General features: G+C 59.4%; 2 protein-coding genes across 2 annotated transcripts in view; one reads left to right on the top strand and one right to left on the bottom strand.

Moving 5' to 3' along the window:
• CHD2 (chromodomain helicase DNA binding protein 2) overlaps window positions 1–21,886 on the top strand; it is a 143,566-nt gene that overhangs the window by 95,553 nt on the left and 26,127 nt on the right. The gene's annotated exons all lie outside the window — the stretch shown is intronic.
• The window catches only part of RGMA (repulsive guidance molecule BMP co-receptor a), a 28,831-nt gene that overhangs the window by 2,986 nt on the left and 3,959 nt on the right, over window positions 1–21,886 (bottom strand). The window contains exons 2-3 of the mRNA XM_079763986.1: window positions 14,944–15,059; window positions 4,265–4,779 (exon numbers count right to left, since the gene is read on the bottom strand). Of these exons, the coding sequence (XP_079620112.1) occupies window positions 4,265–4,779; window positions 14,944–15,059 (631 nt within the window). The remainder of the gene's footprint in view (window positions 1–4,264; window positions 4,780–14,943; window positions 15,060–21,886) is intronic.

Below are 21,886 nucleotides of genomic sequence, written 5' to 3'. Positions count from 1 at the left end.
AGGCGGCCACAAGCCGAGGGATGCTGGCAGCCACTGAGGCTGGAAGAGACAATGAACGAGTTGTCCCGAGAGCCTCCAGAAAGACTGTCCTGCTGACACCTCGACGTTAGCCCTCTGAGACGCGTCCCAGACTTCTCGACTCGGAACCGTAAGAGAACCAAGGTCCGTTTGTTAGAACCACTTATTCCGTGATGTTTGTTACAGCAGCAAGAGCAAACGGATATGGTCCACACCGTCTAACACCATCTCCCCCGCGGCCAGTGGGCGGACCTCCGGCAGGATTCCTGAGAAAGCTCTGCCAGCCACGGCCGCACGCAGCAGCAGGTGGCGAGAAGGGGCTGCTGCTGAAGAAGGGATGAGGGGTGACTCCACCTCGGCAGGAGGACGCTAGCAGAGGCCGTGTGGGCTGCCTGAGGGGTCCCTGAGCCGGCCTTGGAGGGGGCAGGAGGCAGAGAGGGAGGAGGAAGCGGCAGGTGTGCAAAAGGAAGACGCGGTCTCCAGGCTGAATGTGAAGCCCTGGCCAGGCCTGTAGCCAGGAGCCCCATTTCCACTGGAGCCTGCATCGGGGGGCAGGGCCGGGCCGAGCCCCCGATGGGCTGTGCCAGTCACCGTCCTCCCGAGAACCAGGGACACGGGCACCACGTCTGTCACTCCTAGTCCCGCGTGGCACTGCAGGGGAGGTGACATGACCTCCGATTTATAGACCAGGCAACGTGGGCTCAGAGAGGTAAAGCGGCTTGCCCAAGGTCACACAGCCAGCAAGCAGCACAGCTGGGGCTGGACTCCTAGTTTCCAGCCCCTGTGCTTCTTGGGCCGCAAGCCCAGGGGGTGGGAGACAAACAGCCGGGGGAGTGAGTGTGGGTCCCCTGCTTCCCGCCCCCCCCCCCCATCCTGGCAGCGACGTCTGGCTGCTCTTCCCTCTCTACTCCGAACTAGGAGGCCTGTGTGGGCTGGAGACACGGCCGCTCTCGTTCCTGCGCCCGGGGTCAGCTGGTGCCTCCAAGGCCGATGCCGTCTCCCGAGCACAGGAGGACGGGCTGGTGCACTGTGGGTGCTGTGGGACGATAGAGGGGGTCCCCGCCTCTCCATCCTGCTTCGAGCCCTCCTCATCGAACCTACATCCCTGGCCTATAAAAGCGGCGACTTCCTAGGGTCCCCCTCCTGCCGCTCCCTTCTCCCCGTCCAGGGCTCCTGCCCCGCTGGGAGGCCGCCTGCAGGGGGCCCGGCGGTGGGCCAGCCCGGGTGGTCCGGGCAGTGGGTGGTCCTGCCATTGGAGGAGGGGTCTCGGGTGAGGGACTCTGGGGTCCCGGCCTCGTGTGCGGGGCCACACAGACACCGGGGGGCGGGGCCGCCTTCCCAGTGCCACCGTCTCCCCGAACAGGAAAGGCTGGTTCTGCTCTAACCGCCATCCGCGGAGACGGTCTCCTGGAAGGCTGACAGGCCGCCTGACTCTTCTTGGCACCCGTGCCAGGCCTCAACCACAAGTAACAGCATGACGGGGGCCTGCTGAAAGCCGGGCGGCGCGCGGCCAACAGGGCCCGGGCGGGCTGCCGCTCCTGCCTTCGCTGCCCCCCCTTCCCAGAGGGGCCTGGGCCCTCCCCACCGCGCTGGGTTCGGGGCAGAGCCCGGCTTCACCCACATCTGTTTCTGTAGCGCCAACGACATGCCAGGCCTGGCACCGGGGCTGTGCACAGGGCGTGAGACAGCCGGAGGCCCGTCCTCACGGAGGTCACATTGGGGGGTCACAGACCAGGCAGACGGATTACGCCGGGAGACAGAATGGTAAGTGCGACGGGGAACCAGCGACGGGGAGAGGGGATGGGATCCTCTGCTCCGTGAGCCTCAGTTTGCTCATCTGTAAAATGGGTGCTGCTAGCCCCGCTGGGAAGAGAGGCATGGGAGGCACGCCCATGGGGCGGGAAGCTGGCTAAAACAGCCCAGATCCTGCTTATTCACAAGAACAGAGGATGGCCCGGCTGGGTCATGCCATCATCATGGGAACGAGCCAGGGCCCTGGACTGAGGCGTCACGCGGAGGGCAGGCAGGAGGGGCGTGGGGTCACGTGAACAGGCGAGTCAGGCAGGGGGCTCCTGCCGGCCTGGAAAGCCCCCGGTGCCCCTCAGCCTGGCGGTGAAAGCCCCCTGGCTTCGCATCCTCCGTGCAGGTTCCGGCCGCCCCCGCCCCGGCCTGGCTCTGCGGCTGCCCTCTCCCGGCCTGGGGGGTGGGAGGGGGCGCTCAGGGCTCGGACTCACAGGCCTCCCCCCGGTGCCCTGCTCAGAGCCCCCCGCATCCTGCTACCCCAGCTCCGTCTCCGTTATCAGCCTGGAAGCTGGGGGAGCAGGCCACCCCGGCACAGAGGCCGACACAAAAGATGCTCGGTACACGTTTGCCGAGTCAGTGAGTGACCCGCACACACCTGCAATGGGAGGCCCCGGGCGCTGGACTCAGCCACGATACCCCCCCTACCTGTGACCACAGGCCCCGGTCTGCCTGACACACGCTGACCCTGTCACTGCTGCCTCCAGCAGGGCCTGTGTGCCTCCTGCTGAGGGGACACAGCGAAAGCCGCTGAGCGCTCAGCCGGCTGCGAAGATCAAGGTGGCCCTCGTCACAGCAGAGGCGGCCGGCGGGCCAGCTCTGCGTCAGGGCCCCGTGTCCTTCTGGAACCTGCTAGAGGAGGGAGGCACTCCCAGCCTGTGCCCCACAGCGAGCGAGCCTGCACCAGGGCTGCCACTGGAAAACGGCCGTCACGTGACTGACGGGGCACAAGCACGAACGATGAACCCATTTGGGGCTTGGACAGCAGGGCTGGGCTCAGTCAGCGGAGAGCTGAGGGCGGTGTCCGGGGCCCAGGCCATCTCCCCGCCCGCAGACTCCTGCTGCATGTGGCCTAACAGCTCTCGCTCCACCGCGTCACCCCGTCACTGGGGGCGGCTGACGTTCCTCCCTGGCTCTGGGATTGCCTTCGGTGCTCCTACCCCCTGGGTTAGGGGGGGACCCGGAGGCTGGGCCCCTCCCGGAGTGGGTTTGCTGCTGGATTTAGAAGCTGCAGCCGCAGGCTCCCAGCATGCCTTCACCTTGGCTCTCGGGTGGGAGGTGTGTAGGTAAAGGGGCTGCAGAGAAGGCGGGGGGGGGGGGGGGCGGGAGGGTCTTGACGTGGGTTCCCTTCGGTCCGCGAAGGGCTGGGAGGGGGACAGGGCAGAGAGCGCGCCGGCCACAAGTCTGCCGCCACTTCAAGGCCGGGCGCCAAGGCCTGTGAGGGCCTCCGTGGGGCAAAGACCCGCTTGTTTCCTGCCCAGCGGCTGGTCTCAGAAAGAGGCCCCTGAGGGCACGCGAGGGCCGCTGGCACCGAGGGAAGTGGCAGGAATGTTCCCGCTGCCGGTCACCTCACTGTCCTCCGGGACACAGAGGGACAGGAAGGAACGGGGGCGGGGGCAGCCTGGCGCCCTTGCAACATGTTCCTGCTCGGAACACAGACCCACTGCCAACCTGGGAACCCCAAGGGCCCGGGTGGACCCGGCCCTGAGGAGCAGGCGTGTCCCCATCACCTGCACCGCGTCCGCCAGCCACGGGACACGCTCCAGCGGTGAGTGCGGGAGGTGAACCTGCGGTGGACGGGCTGTCGCATTGCCTGGGCCACGGGTGTGCACACGTGAGCATACACACACACGCTGGTGCACACGCACACTACAGAAACCAGGTCCCCTCCCACATTTCCCCTTACCGCGTACGGTGCGTTAGGTACGCCAGCTTATGCCCAATGAAACAAACCATGTACATCTATTCATGCTTGATGGCTCCTGACCCCAGAAAGCTGATTTCACAAACCCCGAGGGGTGGTGGCCAGCGTTTTGAGAAACCCCGCACTCTAGGCAACATTAAGAATCTCTAGAACCTTCCTTTTAAGCAGGCGTCCTCAAACTACGGCCCGCGGGCCACATGCGGGTGTTTTTGCCGTTTTGTTTTTTTACTTCAAAATAAGATATGTGCAGCGTGCATAGGAATTTGTTCAGAGTTTTTTTTAAACTATAGTCTGGCCCTCCAACGGTCTGAGGGACAGTGAACTGGCCCCCCGTTTAAAAAGTTTGAGGACCCCTGCTTTTAAGTAATCTGCTCATTTACTAAAAGTAACGAGAACACGGTGGGTGCAGGGGGCGTCTGGGTGGGCAGGGGGCTGAGTCTGGGCCACCCCGACAGCAGGGCCTGGGCGATGGGGCCCCACAGGCCGCCCCAGCCCCAGCCCCAGCCCCAGCCCCAGCCTTACCTTACTGGTGGCCGTGGCGGCCGAGCCGGGCAGCACAGGCGTGTTGGTGACCTGGACGTTCAGGTAGTTATTGTCGATGAGCGGCCAGGCCCCCTGCACCTTGCAGGTCTGGAAGCGGTCGGTGAAGGTCCTGAGGTGCGGGTCCCCGAAGAGGCCGCAGTGCGTGTAGTTGGGGGCGGCCGCGTGCTTGTGGAAGCTGCGCTCGTAGTGGCAGACCTCGGGGCTGTCGGAGCGCTCCTGGCTGTCCCCGGGGGGCGGCAGCGTGCGCAGGCGCGGCTGCGACGTGGGGCCATCCCTGGAGCAGTTGTGCTGGCTCATGAGGTCCTCGATGCCATGGACCGCCGAGTGGTAGGCCAGGTCGCCCCGGCAGGTGCGGGCCGTGCGCCGCGTGCACAAGGCGTAGGTGCGCAGGGCCGCGCAGAACTCGGGCGCGTCGTCCGCGGCCGGGGAGTGGCCGCCCGCCGTGGCGCTCCAGAACTCAGAGTTGCACTTGAGGATCTTGCACGGGGAGGCGGCTGCGGGGGAAGCAAGGGACACGCCGTCAGGGTGGGCGCACGCACGCACGCACCAGGACGCCCCATCCGAGCCGGCACCACCCACCACCCACTCTGCAAACGCGCACCCACCTAGATGGTGAAAAAAAACACCCGCAAGCAGCAGTCAAGTGTGGGGCCAGCGCTTCTCGCTTCTCATTGTCCAAATCCTTCCACGCGGCTCGAAACAACCCCAAGCGGCCAGGCACGCAGACCCTCCAGCTTCGAGGGCCCTGCCCCCAGCCCCCAGCCCCCAGCCCAGGGAGGAATGAATGGTCAGTGTTTGGGGGCAGCGGGGCCGTAGGCGCAGGCAGGCCACCCCTTGGGCCTTTGGCATCCGTTTACATCTTCCCAGCCATCTCCCAAGAATCTGGCAAAAGCGGCAGACATTTGGCAGGGAAGTGAGCCCCAAGGTTCAATACGCGCCCCAAGCTTAGCCGCTGTGTGACCTCCTGCAAATTACTTAACCTCTCTGTGCCTCATTAGACCCATCTGGGAAGGGGTAAGAGTCTCTAGCCCGTGAGGTTGCCATAGGTGTTAAAGGACTTAGAAAGGCAGCAGCATTTAGCTGAAGGCCAGTGCACGTTGGCTAGTCAGCCCTGGTCACGGAGGGCCTGGTTCTGGTCACCTCGTGGGCGGAGCGCCGCGCCTCTCCATCCTGCTCCGGAGAGCGGACTAGGAAGCACCTGGGAGGGATACCCGGATATGCCTCAGTGTGGGGTGTGTTTGCTTGTTTGAGTCGCTCACAAGCTTTGGGTGACAGCTAGCTCCAAGCGGCCGTGCCTCAGAACCAGGGCTTTCCCACACCCGACTGCCCGGGGGTCCCCAGCTGCTTCAAGCCTTCGGCTCTGCCCACCTTCCTGGGAGTGTAAGAGAAAGCCCCGGACCTTTCCAGATGGAGAAGCTGTAGATCGGGGGGGGGGGGGGGATGGCTTGTAAGAGGCCACCGAGAGTGAATCAGGGACGGGACTTGAGGGCTCCCGGTCCCCTCTGCCACCTCTTCAGGCCCGTCTGCCTGGAGTGGACATGCACGGGGCTATCCCTTCCTGGGGGCCTGGGGGGAGGGCGTCAGGGATGTCAGGGCTGGACCGTCCCCGTGGTGGTGGGATGAGGGCCCCCCGGCCCCCCGGGAGCCATCCAGCCGCTCCATGCCCACTGCACTAAATCACGGGCCCGAGGCCTCCCCAGGTCAGGGCCGGAATGTAACCCGGCCCGGCATCAAAAGGAAAAGCTCTCCGCTGTGGCGTCACCTGCCACGGAGACCCCAGAGGCGCTGGTTTTTATGTTCAGCATCTTTAATACAAAAGCGGGAGCCCCGGGTTCCAGGCAGTAAAACCCTGGCCTCTGCTGATGTGAGTGTCCAAGGAGGGCAAAGTCTGAGAGCTGGAGAGAGATCCGATTGCACCGGGTGCGAGGGGAGGAGGGCCGCAGCTTCGCCGAGGGAGCCACCCCGGTGCCTGGTGACAGAAGGCGGCCAGCTGTCTCTCTCCGGCCTGGCTCCTACATGGACCCCGTTCTGGCCTTTCTGCCACCTCTCAACGGACCCGGACAGCCAATAGGGGAAGAGCCAGGAAGGGAAGAAGGAATGGAAAATAAGACGTTTTCCTGAGCTTCAATTCTTTATTTTCTTTTTTTAAAAAAATAATTGTATTGATTTCAGAGAGGAAGGGAGAGGGAGAGAAACATCAATGCTGAGAGAATCATGGATCGGCTGCCTCCTGCACGCCCCACACTGGGGATCGAGCCTGCAACCCGGGCATGCGCCCTGATCAGGACTCGAACCGTGACCTCCTGGTTCATAGGTCGGCGCTCAATCACTGAGCCACGCTGGCCAGGCCATTTCTTTTTGCCTATTTATCGTTACTACTGAAAGTATCACAGAAGCTCCCCCTTCTTCGTCCCCCCACGGGCCCCTCCGCCATCTCGGCCACTGTGTCCTGGGGCAGGGACGCTCTTGGAGCCTCTGCTCACCCTCAGACCCAGGGCTGCACCCCAGACGCCCGGGAAAATGCGCAGTCACCGCCCAGAAACGTGCGCTCCTTTGGAGCCCAGGATGCATGATGACCCAACCCCCTGAGACAGGACTGTCAGGATTAGCGACGGGGACAAGCAGAGGAGAATCCAGAGGCTGCAATGACTATGGGTGGGGCGCAGGCAGTGCCTATACGCAGGGCTCCCAGACTTGCTGGGGGTGCAGGGAACCCCGGGCACGCGTCATACCCGTTTGCTCTTGACGTGTGCGGTGAAGGCCACAGCGCCCTCCTCTGTGCCATCGACTGCAGCAAGAGCCCAAACGATCGCTCTGGGACCAACCTCCGTCGGCTTCTCGAGATGCGCCCCGAGTTTCAGAACCTGGGGCCAGAGGGCCGCCAGAGGTCACCTCTCTCCACCCGCAGACAGCCTCCTGGGCAGGAACCCTCCCCGCGGCACCCCTGCCTGGCGGACACCTGACCATCGCTGCACTGAACTGGGCCAGCGCCGGGCTGGCCCCTCCTGCCGGCCTCTCCAGCTGTGGACCCACATCTGCCTCCCAAGGACTTTCAGGGGCCTCCATCCTTCTGTAGAGCCACCCAGAAGAGGCTCAAACGTTGCATCCTGTGTATACTGAAGACAGCCCTCAGTTTCGCTGGCCACCTTCTCGGCCTCACCCCCTAGCCGCTCTGTGGGCCTGGCTGACCTGTCTCATCCACGACACCCCGGCTCGGGGGCCACCTCCTGCCCTGAGTGCCCTCATTTTTGTCCTGGAATCCTTGGCCCCTGACACGCCTCACTCCACGGCAGCCACATATGTAACATTTCTCAGCTGGGGGGTGGGGTGGGCTCCAGACGGCCTCCCTCCTGGACGGAGACACAGCAGAGAGAGAACTCAGCCACACAGCTTGCCTGGCTTCATTCTTGTCCTTTAAATAGCAACCCAGCGCCTCTCACACGGAAAGAGGGAGGCAGGGAGCTGGGAGTCCCAGCTGCACGGATGAAAATATTTACGCGCCCGAACGGCATTAGCCGCTTTCAGAGACCCCCTTTGAACTGTTAATCAAGCCCAATCTTGGAGAAGAATAGCCTGATTATGACCGCCTTGTTTGCATGACAAAGGAGCCCAATAAAACTTATTTTGCTGCGCGCAGAGGGGGTGTGAGGGCCGGGCCCTGAGAACGGAGCCTTAGGAATGCGGTAAGCCGCTCCGCAGCCTGAACCAGGGAATAAAGACAATGCAATTTGCCACCAAGAAAAGCCCAATAGACCAATAAATTACCCGCGTGCAAGGGGATTAGATCAGGTTTCAGATGCCGAGCGGGAGGGGTGGGGTGAGCCAGGGAACAGAAAAACCTGCCTCTTCTTAAAGGGGTAAAGCCCGGTTTGAAGGCAAGCCCCATGGCCAAGCAGGCGGTGTCCAACTCTGGGGCGTGCATGGGAACGTACACGACTTGCTGAAGGTTCTGGAAGCAGCTCAGTGCCAGGCACTGTGCTTCATGCTGTTCCTGGACCAAGCCCCAGTGAGCGCCTGTGCTCAGGTAGAGCGAGCCACGGAAGCTTCCAGAATACAGAGCAAACACGTCTCATCTGAGTACTAAGATGCAACAAAGATGGAAGAATGGAGGCTGGAGAGGGCATCGGGGAAGCGGCATTCCCATGAGGTCTGGAACGGCAGCGGGATTTGACGGGTCCCAGGAACACCAGGGGCCAGACACAGCCGAGGTTGGCCAGACGCTAAGTGCTGGTTGGTGAGCGTGCGGCCGGGAGTTTGGGGCCAGACACACAGGCCTTGAGTGCCAGCTGTGCGTGCCCCTGATAAAGCCAACGTCGGGCAGCTTCCCTCTGCTGCGTGGGGCTGGGGATCTGCAAAGCCCTTTTCTCGGGTCACTGGGCTCCCTGTTGGACTCCACCACCAGGGGGCACTAGACGGAAGAGGGAAGGCTGGAGGCGCACACTGGTGTACCTTCTGTCCCCAGGCTGTTTCTCTTTTTCCTTTTAAATATATTTTGATTGATTTCAGAGAAGAAGGGAGAGGGAGAGGGAGAGAGAAACATCAATGATGAGAGAGAATCATTGATGGGCTGCCCCCTGCACGCCCCACACTGGGGATCGAGCCACAACCTGGGCATGTGCCCTGACCCAGAATTGAACGGTGACCTCCTGGTTCATAGGGCAACACTCAACCGCTGCGCCACGCTGGATGGGCCCCAGGCTGTCTCTATTACCACCACTGGACAGTGGCCCTTGTCTCCCCTCCCCCATCACCTCCCCCCACCCCCCGCCCCCAAGCATCACTGGTGCCACTCAGAAGCACTGAGACACCAGCCAGGCACGGGGCCCTCCTCATGGACTGGGGCCCCCAAACCTCTTCCCTTTGTCCCCCAGCCCCAGGGGTGGGAACCACTTCCTGCCACTGTGTGCCTCAGTGACCCCTCTTGCCTTTCACTCCCCCACACCCCTCTGCTATCCCCTAGGCCAAGATCCCTCTGTGGACAGAGCCATGTGGTTTTCATTCTCCTGACTGGACCCTGAGGCACCAGCCTGAGGACTTCCCACTAGATCCAGTTGATCGCGGCCCCCCTGCCCCCCCATAATTGCCAGTAAGGACAGGCACACTCAGAACACTATTTTGGGACACAGTGTAACTTAAGAGGCCATGGCTCCAATTGGGATGGCAGCGGGCGGAGCTTGGAGGAGAGCTCACTGCTCAGCCTCTGGGACTGCGTGCCGGAGCGGTCGTCCTGTGCCATGCTCCCCTATGCCATGCCCCGTCCTCACTGCCCACCCCTGGGGCAGCTCTTCTCTTTAGCAACAGGCCGGTGCGGGTCCTGAGGGGGGTCATGGGGACGGAGCACCAGCCAGGAGGGCCAACCTGCCTGCCGCAGCGTGACACCCAGCAGCAGCGGGAGCAACGGCCATTCTGCACCCTCTCCCGTCCCGTAGCTCTGAATCTGGGAGGGAGGTCAATATGTGGTCACCTCTGCCCTGGGCGGTGTTCTGGAGGCTCCTGGCTGGACAGATGCCCGGGGCTGCCTGTCTGCGTCCCCCTTGTAGGAATCCCACTCCATCGCCCTGACGTAACGTGCAGGTGTTTGGCATCGGCCACCGAGAGGAACACACCCAGGTGACGGCCTGGCTTTTTCACCAGCGACAGCAGCCGCCGCCTTACTGAACCTGCAAGCGGACAGAACTGGTCACCAGCCTACGATGGTCCCGGGGAATGACCGAGCCTGAGAGTCCACCCTGGAAGGCCCTGGGGACCTGCTGGGGCTCCCGCAGGCACTGGCCTAACGGAGAAAGAGCGAGGCCAGAGGACTTTTCTCGGTGAGTTAGGAGGGGGGCGGAGGGGGGCTGGGGAGCTGGGGGTTAACTCCCTCCACACATGCCAAGTGTGGGCAGGGTGGCTGCATGCCACACAGCGAGCTGAGGCAGCAGGCACTGCCCCCCAGCCGCACCCAGCCAGGGCTGCTCTGCCCCAGCCTCCACTCATGCCAAGTTGTTGCCAGAAACCACGCCGCCTGCCAAGAAGAGGGCACACCTCCGCTTACAGAGCGGACACCCCCCCCCCCCCCCAGCTCCCACTGCGGCCCCTCGGAGCCAGAGCCACGGCTAACAGGACTGCCAGCCAGGCAGCTGAGGGCTTCTCCGGGCAGGGGGGACCCAAGGTGGGCCAGGGCCAGGGCCAGGGCACAGGATTCCATCCCACGCCATCCTGGCTTAGGGCGGAGAACTAAGCCCAGCTACCCGGGTTCCGCAGGAGGGTGGTTATGGGCGAAGACAGACATCCCTTCTCAGACCTAATTGAAGCTTGCAGGTGAGCAATTTGGTCTTTCTGCTTGGAGGCGAGGCATAACCCTTTCCCCCCTTGAGTGCAGGGCTAGCCCTCGAGATGCTAATTTTCCATCCTGGCTCTGCCTCCAGCAACGCCGGGCTCATCTGCTTGGCCACTCCAGGTCAACATTCATTTGAAGTGGCTTTTCTCCCTCACCACCATCCCGGGCAGGCCTTCCTCCTCCACCTTCCTCCTGCAGGGGGAGGGCAGACGCAGGCCAGCTGGGCACGTGCCCAGGGCGCGCGCACACCCACACCCACACCCATACCCACATACCCACATACCCACATACACACACACACACACACACACACACCCGGGTGTGAGCCTGTGAGCCTGGGACGTTCCGTAGCAGGGGGAGCAATAATAGGCTCCTTTCTGCAGGGACCTGGGCGCAGAGGGATGGGTGGCTTTCCCAGGCATCTGGGCGTTCTGACTGCTCAGGCGAAATGGCGCGTGAAATGAATACATAAGCAAGACCCAGAGGACACAATCTGACTCGGGAAATGTGCGCGGTGACAGCCCTGTCAACTGGCTTTCCCGGCCTGTGGCTGGGTGGCATCTTCTGTGGAACGCTGCTGAGCCAGGGGCGGAGAGGGAGCAGAGAGGAGCCTGGGAGGAGGCAAGATGGCCAGATCCCTGGGAAATGCGCTCTGAGAGAGAGAGATTCTCATCTCTCTGACCACACAGACACCCTTGAACGCTGCAGAGGGCTTGGTCTCCCAAGCCTTCGTTTCCCCACCGAGGACTAACATTTTAAAAATATATTTTTGTATTTATTTCAGAGAGGAAGGGAGAGGGAGAGAAACATCAATGACGAGAGAGAATCATCGATCAGCTGCCTCTTTCATGCCCATCCTCCCCGCGCCCCCCATGGGGATGGATCCTGTAACCCGGGCATGTGCCCTGACCGGGAATGGAACTGTGACCTCCTGGTTCATGGGTGGATGCTCAACCACTGAGCCCCACCAGCCGGGCGAGGACTAACCTTTTAAAAACAGCTGCAGTCTAAGAGTAAAGGGGAGAATTCTCAGAGCAGCAATCTCCTGGTGAATCCGAACGGCCTGGAGGGCCCGTTCAAGCAGGGACCACAGGGTCCCGCCCAGAGTGCCTGCTGCAGCGTTCCGGCCTGGGCCCAGGACTCGGATTTCTAAGAAGTTCCCAGGGGAGACAGATGGGGCTGGCCTGGGGACCACACTTTGAGGGCCGCCACGCTGCACTACAGCATCCATATGTCGTCGTAGGAAACGCGCCAACATATCGACAACATGTGCCTTGGATGGGTTTCTCTTAGGAATCTGGTTTAAGAAGTCCCAATGGCTTCAGAGTTTCAGCCGCATCTACGAATTGTGTCTTGAAGAGGATGCTATTGGTGGAAGACGGTTCTAAGCAGTCTTTTCTGCCCTTGTCCCCCCTGCCCCAGCTAGACCTGGCTCCTCTGCCATCCATTAAAGGCACAGCGTCAGCCAAGCAGACACCCTCACAGCCCACGGGGCACAACAGAGCCCCTTTCCCTTTACCTGACGGCAGATGCCAGCCTTGCTCAGAGGAGTCCGCCCCCCCCCCCCCCCCCAGTGTCACTCAAGCCAGGGGCCCAGTGGGTGTGCCATCAACGCGGAACGAGTACATGTAAACAGTCTTCAATGACACAAGCCCTCTCAGTGTAGCAGCAGTCAAGGCATCTTTCTCCACGTAACTCCGTCCAATTTCATTTGCACCCCCCGGGGCTCACTCCTGGCGGCCATTCAAGCCGACGCGCATCGAACAAACCTGGGCTTTCATTTCAGTCCAGTCCACCTGTTTTCCGCGGGTCCCCCCGCGTGTCCCCGGGCCTCACCCTTGGCCAGAGCTTTCTCTGCCCCTGTGACCCCCATCCTGCTCTCCCTCAGACCTGCAGCCCCGCTGCCAAGGCACCAAAGCCCGTGAGGGCCCCATCTCTGCCGGGGACAGGGCTCATTCCGTCTCTTCCTGAAGAAACTTGTCTTTCGACCCAGCTTTCTGGAGCACACAACTCTTCGGATTCCCGCCCCCCTCCCGGGCCTATTGAGTTTGGGGCCCTTGAGAGCTCTGATTTCAGTAAGGTGGGCAATTCTGCCTAAATGCAGCTGTTCAGGCCTCAAATTAGAAGCAACATTAGCCAGTTGGCGTGACAGTGCCGCGGCTATCTGTTCCATCGGCCAGGTTTGGGTTACGGGCCTCGAAGCCAAAAAGAGATGGGCCTCTTGGAAACCAGAGTGATGGAATTCGGGGGCGGTGAGTTACATAACTCACCCACCAGCTCTCCCCAGACTACCGGGGACACTTTAAACTCTGAAACAAGGAGAAATCAAAGGAAAACACCCAACAAAACCACCCCCAGTAGCCCCAGCAGCTCCCTGCTGCCTCGGAGTTACCCTGTCAGCCCGTCCTCTCTCCCTCTCTGGCCCGAGAAGTTAACAAGCGCTGCCACTTTAAGAGCAGGAAGGTGTTGTTTTAAGGGCCTCTAAGCCCCCCTTCTCAATTTCAGCTCGGAGCTGAGATCACATCCCCCCACGGCGGGGCAGGCAGGGACAAAAGCCATTTATCAACCCATCTGATAAAACGCCCGATGGGCTGGATCTTTATCTCGACCAAACTGAGGTGCGCACGCTGCAAACGCCACCACCGCGCCAAAAGGGGAACTTCGTTTTCAAGGAGAGGGTCATTTTTAATTTAATTAATTTATTTTTTGGTTCTTGGGAAGGAACCAAATCAGCCTTTCAGCCAGACCGCTTTGTACATGGAGAAACTGCCTTTTAAAAAAATGGGGTGGTGGTGGGGGGGTATAGGACTCCCTGCTGTTTGACCGGCTGCGGAGGTTTCAGTATCCCCAGGGCCGGCCGGGGCGCAGGAGGTCCGAAGCTCTTTGGGCACTGACACAACGGCCCCCCCTCCCCTCGTCCTTGGCCTGGGCCTCCCCAGTGGAATCCAGGCTGGGAGCAGGTTAGGGCTCTCGGGGCACCCTCGGGGATGCAGCTGCTGAGTGTGGACTGAGCGCGCTGCACCCGGAGGCCGCCGGGGACACCCGAAGCAGGGCCGGGGCGGGAAGGTAAACTGATCCCAGGCCCTTTCCGCCGCCTGTGCTGCCTGCCTGCCTGGTCCCCCCGCCGCCGGAGCGGCAACTTGCAGCCTGGATGGCCCAGTTCTGCCAGTTCCCGAAACCCAGTTGGCTGAGGAGCAAAACAAAACAACGCAATCCCGGTCTCACTCAAGTCCTTTCTTGCAAAGCGCCGCGGTGCGCGGGGGCTGCGCATCCGCGTTGGGCTGCGGGGCGAGACGCACTCGCCTTTTCGCAAGAAGACACCTCGGAGCCTCGCCACACAATGGCACCAGCCGGGAGATTCCGCCTCCCCACAGGGGACCCTGCGGCCCTAACACTGGGGCTCATGTGTGTTTTTTGAGCAAGAAGAGAAAAACGGGTATAAAGGGTTTAACTGGCGTTTCCCAGCTGTGAGCAGCATATGGCAAAAATGAAATCAAGTTTTATGAAACATTATAAAGAAAACAGAGCAGGGATTTAAGTTTCGGGCCTTCCCCTCCCCCCCGAAAGGAGGGAAGAAGAAAAAAAAAAAAGTCAAGAAACTGGAGCGTTTGGGAACGAACAAATGCTTCTCTGTGGAGTTGGTCTCCCTTCCCCCAACAAAAACAAGAGGTCCGGGCTCGGAGGAATTTGAAAGCAGCGATCTGCCAAAAACATTGTGAAAAACTATGGGGGATTCATTGGAAACAGATGGGCTTTTTCAGCTTTAATTCTGAAATTCTCTCCCTTTCTGACACAATAAAAACAAACAGGGGGCGACGCGGGATGTTATCAAACAGGGATACTGGCTGCTCGGAGCCCAGTCCTCGGGCTCCCGGCGTGGGGCCGGCCGGGTCCCGCAGGAGAGGGCGGCGGGGACCTGGCCAGGACCTCAGGGGCGCCCCCCGGGGCCACCCCTGGACGCCGGGCAGGTTTGCAAAGTGGTGGGTGAGGAGCCGGGGAAAGCGCCCCCTGCTCCGAGGCCGTGCCTCCCCTCGCCCCTCCCTTCGGGGCCTCCAAGGGGCGCGTCCCTGGTCCCCCCTTTCTGGGAAGTTAGGAGGCACCTTCGGCCCAAGAGACCTTTTCGTCCGGCTTCTTTTCAATGCAGCCCGAGTAGGGTCCCCCCTGGATTTCCCAGGGCATCGTCGCGCCTTCCGCGGGGAGTGGGAGAAACAAAAGACCAGTGGAAACGGGAGGCCAGATCCCCCAGGGGGGCGCCACCGACCCGCTCCGAGACGTGGCGGGGGCCGCGAGGAGGCCCGGCAGCCGGCGGTGCCCGCGCCCCGGGCAGTCAGTGCCTTACCTGCGGGGAAGCTGCAGAGAAGGAAGGCGAGGGTCGGCCAGAATCCCAGGGCTGATCGTCCTGCCCCTCTCCCCATACCCATCCATCCAGCTCGGCCTGTTACCACTAGCCTCTCCCTGGAAGAAGAGTTTAGAAGAAAAGCAGAAAATCAATCACGCTGCGCAGAAAAGGCAGCCTCGCTCCGCCGGCGGGAGCAGCGAGCCGGGCGGCTCGGTCCCCCTCGGCCGCGGGCGCCCGGCGCGCCCCCTCCCCGCGTGCCCCGCCCTCGCCATCCATCACCGGGTCCCCTCCAATGTCGGCCCGGCCCCGCCGCCCCCGCCGCCGCGCCTCCCGCCCCCTCGCGCTCGGGTTTCAGCGCCGCCCGCGAGGGGTGGGGGAGCTGGGCGGGGACCGAGGCGCCCGGCTGCGGCGCTGGCCGCGGGGACCTGGGGACCCCAGGGCACGGGGCGCGCCGCGGCTCCCCACGCAGAAAGGGCCCAGTCCCCGGGCCGGCTAGCCCCGCAGAGTGCTAGGGCCGGCGGCGCGCTCCCAGAGTCCCCCCTTCAATCTCCAACCCAAGCAGAAACTGTGTTTGGAGACAAACCCCGGGTCCCCTTTCCAACTAGACTGCCTTCCCGAAGCCGCTCATGCCTCTCACTCAGAGGGGTTTCCCGGTGCAAGCGGCTGCAGATCCGCTTCCCAGATTGTCCGGGGTTAGGCGGGTGGCCCTCGGGACCTCAGCCAGGGGCGCACCTGGAGGCCCGCCCGCAGGGCCCGGGCCACCCACCCCGCCCGGGCTGGGCTGCCTCCAGCACCCCCTCCAGCCCCGCGCTGCCTCCCTAGCACTTGCCCTGGCTGCGCTCCGGAGCTGGGGGCCTGCGGGCCTGCCAGCGGCGGGAGGGCTGCCACCCCAGGGGCGGCGGGGAGACAGCGGTCCCCGCGCTGCTCAGGGCCCAGCCACCCAGGCGGCTCTCGGGAGGGCATCGGGGCGATGACTCCCTGCACGCGGTCGCCTGTTTTTCTAGGAGAAAAGTGCCTCCTCCCCAGGGTTCCCCAGCCCCGCAGCGCTCCTGCCCCAGCTCCTGGGCTATTTAAGAGACTGGCAGCCCCCCCTGAGCATCCTTTGGATGGAGCACAACTACGCCAGAGCAAGTGTTTTCAGTCAAACCGATTCCTCCCTTGGCCCCCTCACCTCACTTCCAAGCCTACTCATCTGGTTCTTTGGAAGGGAATTCCGAGTTTTTGTCCAATTTCGACGTTGCTCTTAAGCACTATCACAGTCCTCACTCTCGCTGGAGGCCACACAGGCTGCAGGGCTCTGCCTGCCAGGAGGGGAGTCTAGCTCTCGGGAGGAGCGAGCTCTGGGCCTGGGCGAGGGGAGAAAGCCCGGGGAGACTGCAGGCACACCCCGATGCAGGCACACTTCCGAATCTGGCTCCAAAACAGGTAAGGCCTCAGCCAGCTGCTGTTCCCTTAGGACTAAAGGCCACGAGGGCCCCTGCTCGCCTGCCTTTACAGCTGGGTGCCACCATCTTTTCCTAACTTTTCATAGTCAGGTCTCAGTCTAGCAGGTTCTGTCTAATTATCTCCCCTCTACACCGAGTTTCACCGGAAGCCCTGGTTTGCAGACCGCTACAGGTTTGCCCACTGAAATCCAAGTCTCACATGGCATTCCTCTCAAGGTTGGCCCAGCCTTGGGCCAAACCCACCAAGGTATTCTTCAGAAGCCCTGGACAGCCCTGGCACAATGAGAGCCAGCCTGCACAGGGGCATCTTCCAGGGCCACCCGTTCACACCATCTGGATTCTGCCTTTCGCAAGTCAGCCTGAGCCTCCCGCTCATGAGAGAGAAGGGACCCATTCGTATTCCCACCAGCAAATGCACCACCACCACCACCACCACCACCACCTCTGCAGGCCCCGAACACAGCAGAGTCCTGCAAGCACTGGACTGGTGTGGCTCAGTGTTTGAGCGTCGACCTATGAACCAGGAGGTCACGGTTCGATTCCCGGTCAGGACACATGCCTGGGTTGCAGGCTCGATCCTCAGTGTGGGGTGTGCAAGAGCAGCCAATCAATGATTCTCTCTCATCATTGATGTTTCTCTCTCACTCCCTCTCCCTTCCTCTCTGAAAACAACAAACAAACAAACAAACAAACAAACAAAAAACCCTCCAAGCAGCCCTTTCCAGCCTTGCCCTGGCCCAAGACTGAACCTTTGACAACAAGACTTCTGGTCTCTATACCCCCGTTTCTTCATCTGTAAGGGGCTGGCTGATCATACAATTTGGGAGGGGCACGGGGCCACGGGGCCATTGGAACTCCGCAGCATTCCTGCTAGGTCAGTGGTCGGCAAACTCATGAGTCCACAGAGCCAAATATCAACAGTACAACGACTGAAATTTCTTTTGAGAGCCAAATTTGTTAAACTTCTTCTAACGCCACTTCTTCAACATAGACTCGCCCAGGCCGTGGTATTTTGTGGAAGAGCCACACTCAAGGGGCCAAAGAGCCGCATGTGGCTCGCGAGCCGCAGTTTGCTGACCATGGTGCTAGGGGATTGATCTGGATGGCAGAAACAATTCCTATGGCAGAAGCAAATAATTTGGGAAAGGTAATGCCAAGGGCTTTTTTTTTTCCTTCTCACGAGAAAAAATGTGTGAGGTTGAATCTGGACATCATGAAAGTGGAGATTTGGCCTTTGCACGGTGTAGAGTAGACTATCAGGAGTACTCCGGCCCCATCAGAGTGGCCCAGGGTTGTGCTGACCTAGAGGAACCTGCCTCTCCTGGCCAAACGGCCCAGCTTGTTGACAACTCCCCGACTCTTTGCAAAAGAGCAAGAAATTCTTGAAACGTTGGGTTTTGGAACTCAGCACTTCGTTTGCCAGAGAAACTCAAAGTGTAGTTGACTTCAGACAAGCGGCTCCTGTTAAGCGTCTGACCACTTACGCATTCTCCCCAGGCTGTAGCCCGGGCCTCCTGGGAGGCACCTTCTGAACACTTGGTCCCGCATGGCCTTTAGCAAACAAACATTTTGCAAAGATCCCCTCCAGGATCCACTTTTCTTGTAATCTGGGTTATGTTCTCCTAAATGCACTAACCGAGGCTGGCCCCTGCACAAGCTCAGTATGCATTTGCTCGCTACCGCCTCGGCCCGTCCTGCGGTGAATCACCATTTGTTTGCCATCCGTTCCATCTGCAGGTCTGGAGCCAGCCGAGCATTCTCTGCTTCAGATGAAATATGAACATTTAAACCAAGCCTGGGAGCACCAGTGGCCCCTGGGGATCCCCGCTGTTTATAATTCCTCATCCAGAGAAGTACCTGTTTATCCTATTTTCTTTTTCTTTCCTGTCTCTAAGGACAATTCCGATCCGTGGCGATTTCCCCCGCGCTCTGGAGCGACTTGCTGTCATAAGTGACCCCGGGGGTGGGACTCTGTCAGGAGGAATTTTGGAAGTCTAAACAGAATTCATCCGTGGGTTTCTCCCTCGTCTCCGGGCCTGTCTCTACCTCCTCAGAGAAGATGGGTCTGGTTTCACGGTCTCTTCTCACAAAGTGCACTTGGCTTTGTCCAGTTAATGGGGACTTTACTTTTTAGTATACATTGAGTGGCCAGATTATAATGATCTCTGAACGCATAATAATCTGGCCACTCAGTATGTGTGTGTGTGTGTGTGTGTGTGTGTGTGTGTGTGTGTGTGTATATATATTAGAGGCCCGGTGCATGAATTCGTGCATGGGTGGGGTCCCAGCCTGGCCAGGGGGAGGGGACATGGGCGGTTGGCCGGCCTGCCTGCTGGTCGAACTCCTGGTCGAGGGGACAATTTGCATATTAGCCTTTTATTATATAGGATATACACTGAGTGGCCAGATTATTATGCATTCAGAGATCACCATAATCTGGCCACTCAGTGTATATTCCACCAAAGTGACTATTAAAAATGGCTCTTCCTAGATGGCCGGGCGCCCATTGTGGGCAGGGGGCCCAGTGTGTCCGTCCTTGGGCGCAGGCCCGGTATGGAAGGACGGTTGCTCATTTTGGCCACTAGGCACCACCGCCATCTTTAATGACCACTGGCCCCTTCCCTCCAGGTAGTCCCAGGGCCGATAAAAGCACATATAAAACCAGTCAACCAATCAAGCTATCTAGCTACCTACCATTTTACCCAAAACTGTTAGCAACCTGCTGCCTGCTCCCTCCCCAGTGAGCACTTCCTGCTTTGTTTTCTCTCTCAGCTGGACGGTCCGATGCCCCCTTCCATCATGGCAGGAGCTAAGCAGTCAGAGAAGAACCGAGTTCACCAGCCAAAGGGGACGCACAGATGTGAGTACAGACAAGGTGACATATAAAACAGTCCACACGAGGAATGCCACGTGTCTACCAGCTACGTCCTCTCTGGGACTTCAGTTCCCTTGGGAAGACGCTAATGTCCCTTCTCACTTGTAAGTCACATAAGGCGCACTGGTCTCGAATCCCACAGCAGAAGGCACGTGCTGACTTCCGGGTGACTTGGCTGTCACGCCACCTCCAATGAGCTCACCACCTCCTCCCCAGGCACCGGAGTATCTGGGGTAAAATTCCCCTCCTCTAGTAACCCTACTCCATCCATGTGCTTATTCTTTTGCTCTGAACAGAAGGACCCCCCAGCCTCAGCCCAGCTTGGGGGAGCCCGCTGGTGGCCTGTGACAGTTTCTAGGGTTGCATTTCCCTGATATTTGGGTTTAAGCCTCCCCCCTCCGCCTTTTCACACCTTTCCTTCTTGACCTGGGAGTTTCTCAGTAAGATCCTGGGGCAGCCACATTTTCTCTCTCTTTTAAAAAAATCTATTTTTACTGATTTTAGAGAGGAAGGGAGAGGGAGAGAGAGAGACAGAGACATCAATGATGAGAGAGAATCACTGATGGGCTGCCTCCTCCACGTCCCACACTGGGGATGGAGCCCACAACCCGGGCCTGTGCCATGATGGGGAATTGAACCGTGACCTCCTGGTGCATAGGTCAACGCTCAACCGCTGAGCCACGCCAACAGGACAGATTTTCTCTTTTGATCCTTCCCCATTTCTCCCTACCGGGGTTATAAACTCCTGTTTAACTGGAGTTTCATATTTAAATAAAAGTCTCCCCTTCTTACTTTCCTCTGGAGCCTCTTGCCTGAGACTCCAGAGCATGCCTACTATCTGGTCGTCAGCGCTGAGATGGAGACTTCTAGACATTGCAGTGGGTATGGAGAAAGAGACATGGGATATGGAGTGACGCCACCCCTGGCTCAGTAGCCCCTGGGTGCCCTGTCCAATTGCGACACCCTCAGCTTCTCTATTTAAAAAATGAAAAAAACAAACCATTATTTTATTGATTTCAGAGAAGCATGGAGAGGGAGAGAGAGATAGAAGCATCCATGATGAGAGAGAATCATCGATCGGCTGCCTCCTGCACGCCTCCTACTTGGGATGGAGCCAGCAACCCGGGCATGTGCCCTGACCAGGGATCGAACCGTGACCTCCTGGTGCCTAGGTTGACGCTCAACCACTGAGCCACACCGGCTGGGCTATACCCTCAGCTTCTCAACCTGCGGAATCATGGCCTGGCTGCCTCGGGGTGATCTTCTGGCTCCAGGGACTCCGTATCTCTAGGGAGCCAGTGAACTGGTGTTGGCTGTGTACCTAACTGGCCTTGCCCACCCCTGACCACGTGAACGTGTTGCTGAACAAGTGGGAAACGTCACTTGAAGAGTGACATTTTGTGCTTTCGTGTCAGCCTGAAATTCTTTAGTAATAAGCCCCAGCAATCCTCTACATACCTGAAGCCACACCTTGAGAAAACACTTAGTCGCCTCTTGTTCTAAAGCAGTGTTTGGGTCCCGGTGTCAAGACGCACCAGGTTCCCGTCACGGAGAACAAACAGTCCAGTGTTTACCTCTCCCCGTTCCAGTATGTTCTTGGGAGAAGAACCAGCTTGGAACCATTTACGCACCAAAAGGCGAGCGCCTGAACGGACAGTGAGCCTGTGTGTCTCTCTCTCAACCAGCAGAAGGCTGGAGGATTTGGATTAATGAACCGTTTGGTGCCAAGCACAAATAGCACAGACACTTAGCAATGGGGAACAGATAACCAAGGTATTCATCAAGTTCAAAGTTGTTTAGAGTGGCTTATGCCAAGCTGAAGGAAAGAAGATCCCAGCTGATGGGAGGTGGGGAAGGGCGCCAATCCGGAAAGAACACACGTGTCAAATGTATGTGACTGTCCCCTCCACCTCCATGGCTTTCTTTTTAAAATCGGTTGGAACCCCGAAGTCGCCAAGAATAGAAATGGCAGAGAGAGGCTCAAACCTAGGCCTGGTGATGCCAAGTCCAGTGGTTTTCCCACCAAACCACAGCTGCTTCTCATCGTCGCCCGGGGCTTTTTATTGTTGTTGCTAGTCAAATAATACGCCTTGTACGTATTATGATGGATCATGAATTAGAAATGGGAGTATGTTTAGGGATATACTGTTTCCAGAAACAAATAAAAACCTACTAACATTTTAAGAAAAGTTTCCCTAAACCATCTCCCTCATCCCCCTAAAACTTTACTTAGTAAATGGAAATAATTATAGAATTCTTTTTCTTTCTTTTGGATGCTAAATGGTATTTTTAGGCCAAGTTTTATTTTATTTTATTTTTAAAAAATATATTTTTATTGATTTCAGAGAGGAAGGGAGAGGGAGAGAGAGAGAAATATCCATGATGAGAGAGAATCACGGATTGGTTGCCTCCTGCACACCCCCTACTGGGGATTGAGCCTGCAACCTGGGCATGTGCCCTGACCGGGAATTGAACTGTGACCTCCTGGTTCATAGGTCGACGCTCAACCACTGAGCCACAGGTGAGTACTAGACACCAAGATGTTTAGGTAAATCTGTCCAAAATATCAATTCATGGCAGTCCCTTCAGACCACAGGCCATTCAGAGCACGTCTCAAGTTCAA

Source organism: Cnephaeus nilssonii (assembly GCF_951640355.1).
Source record: "Cnephaeus nilssonii genome assembly, chromosome: 24".
Lineage (NCBI taxonomy): Eukaryota > Metazoa > Chordata > Mammalia > Chiroptera > Vespertilionidae > Cnephaeus > Cnephaeus nilssonii.
Note: the sequence above shows the minus strand (reverse complement) of the source record. Positions and strands in the feature narration are given on the sequence as shown.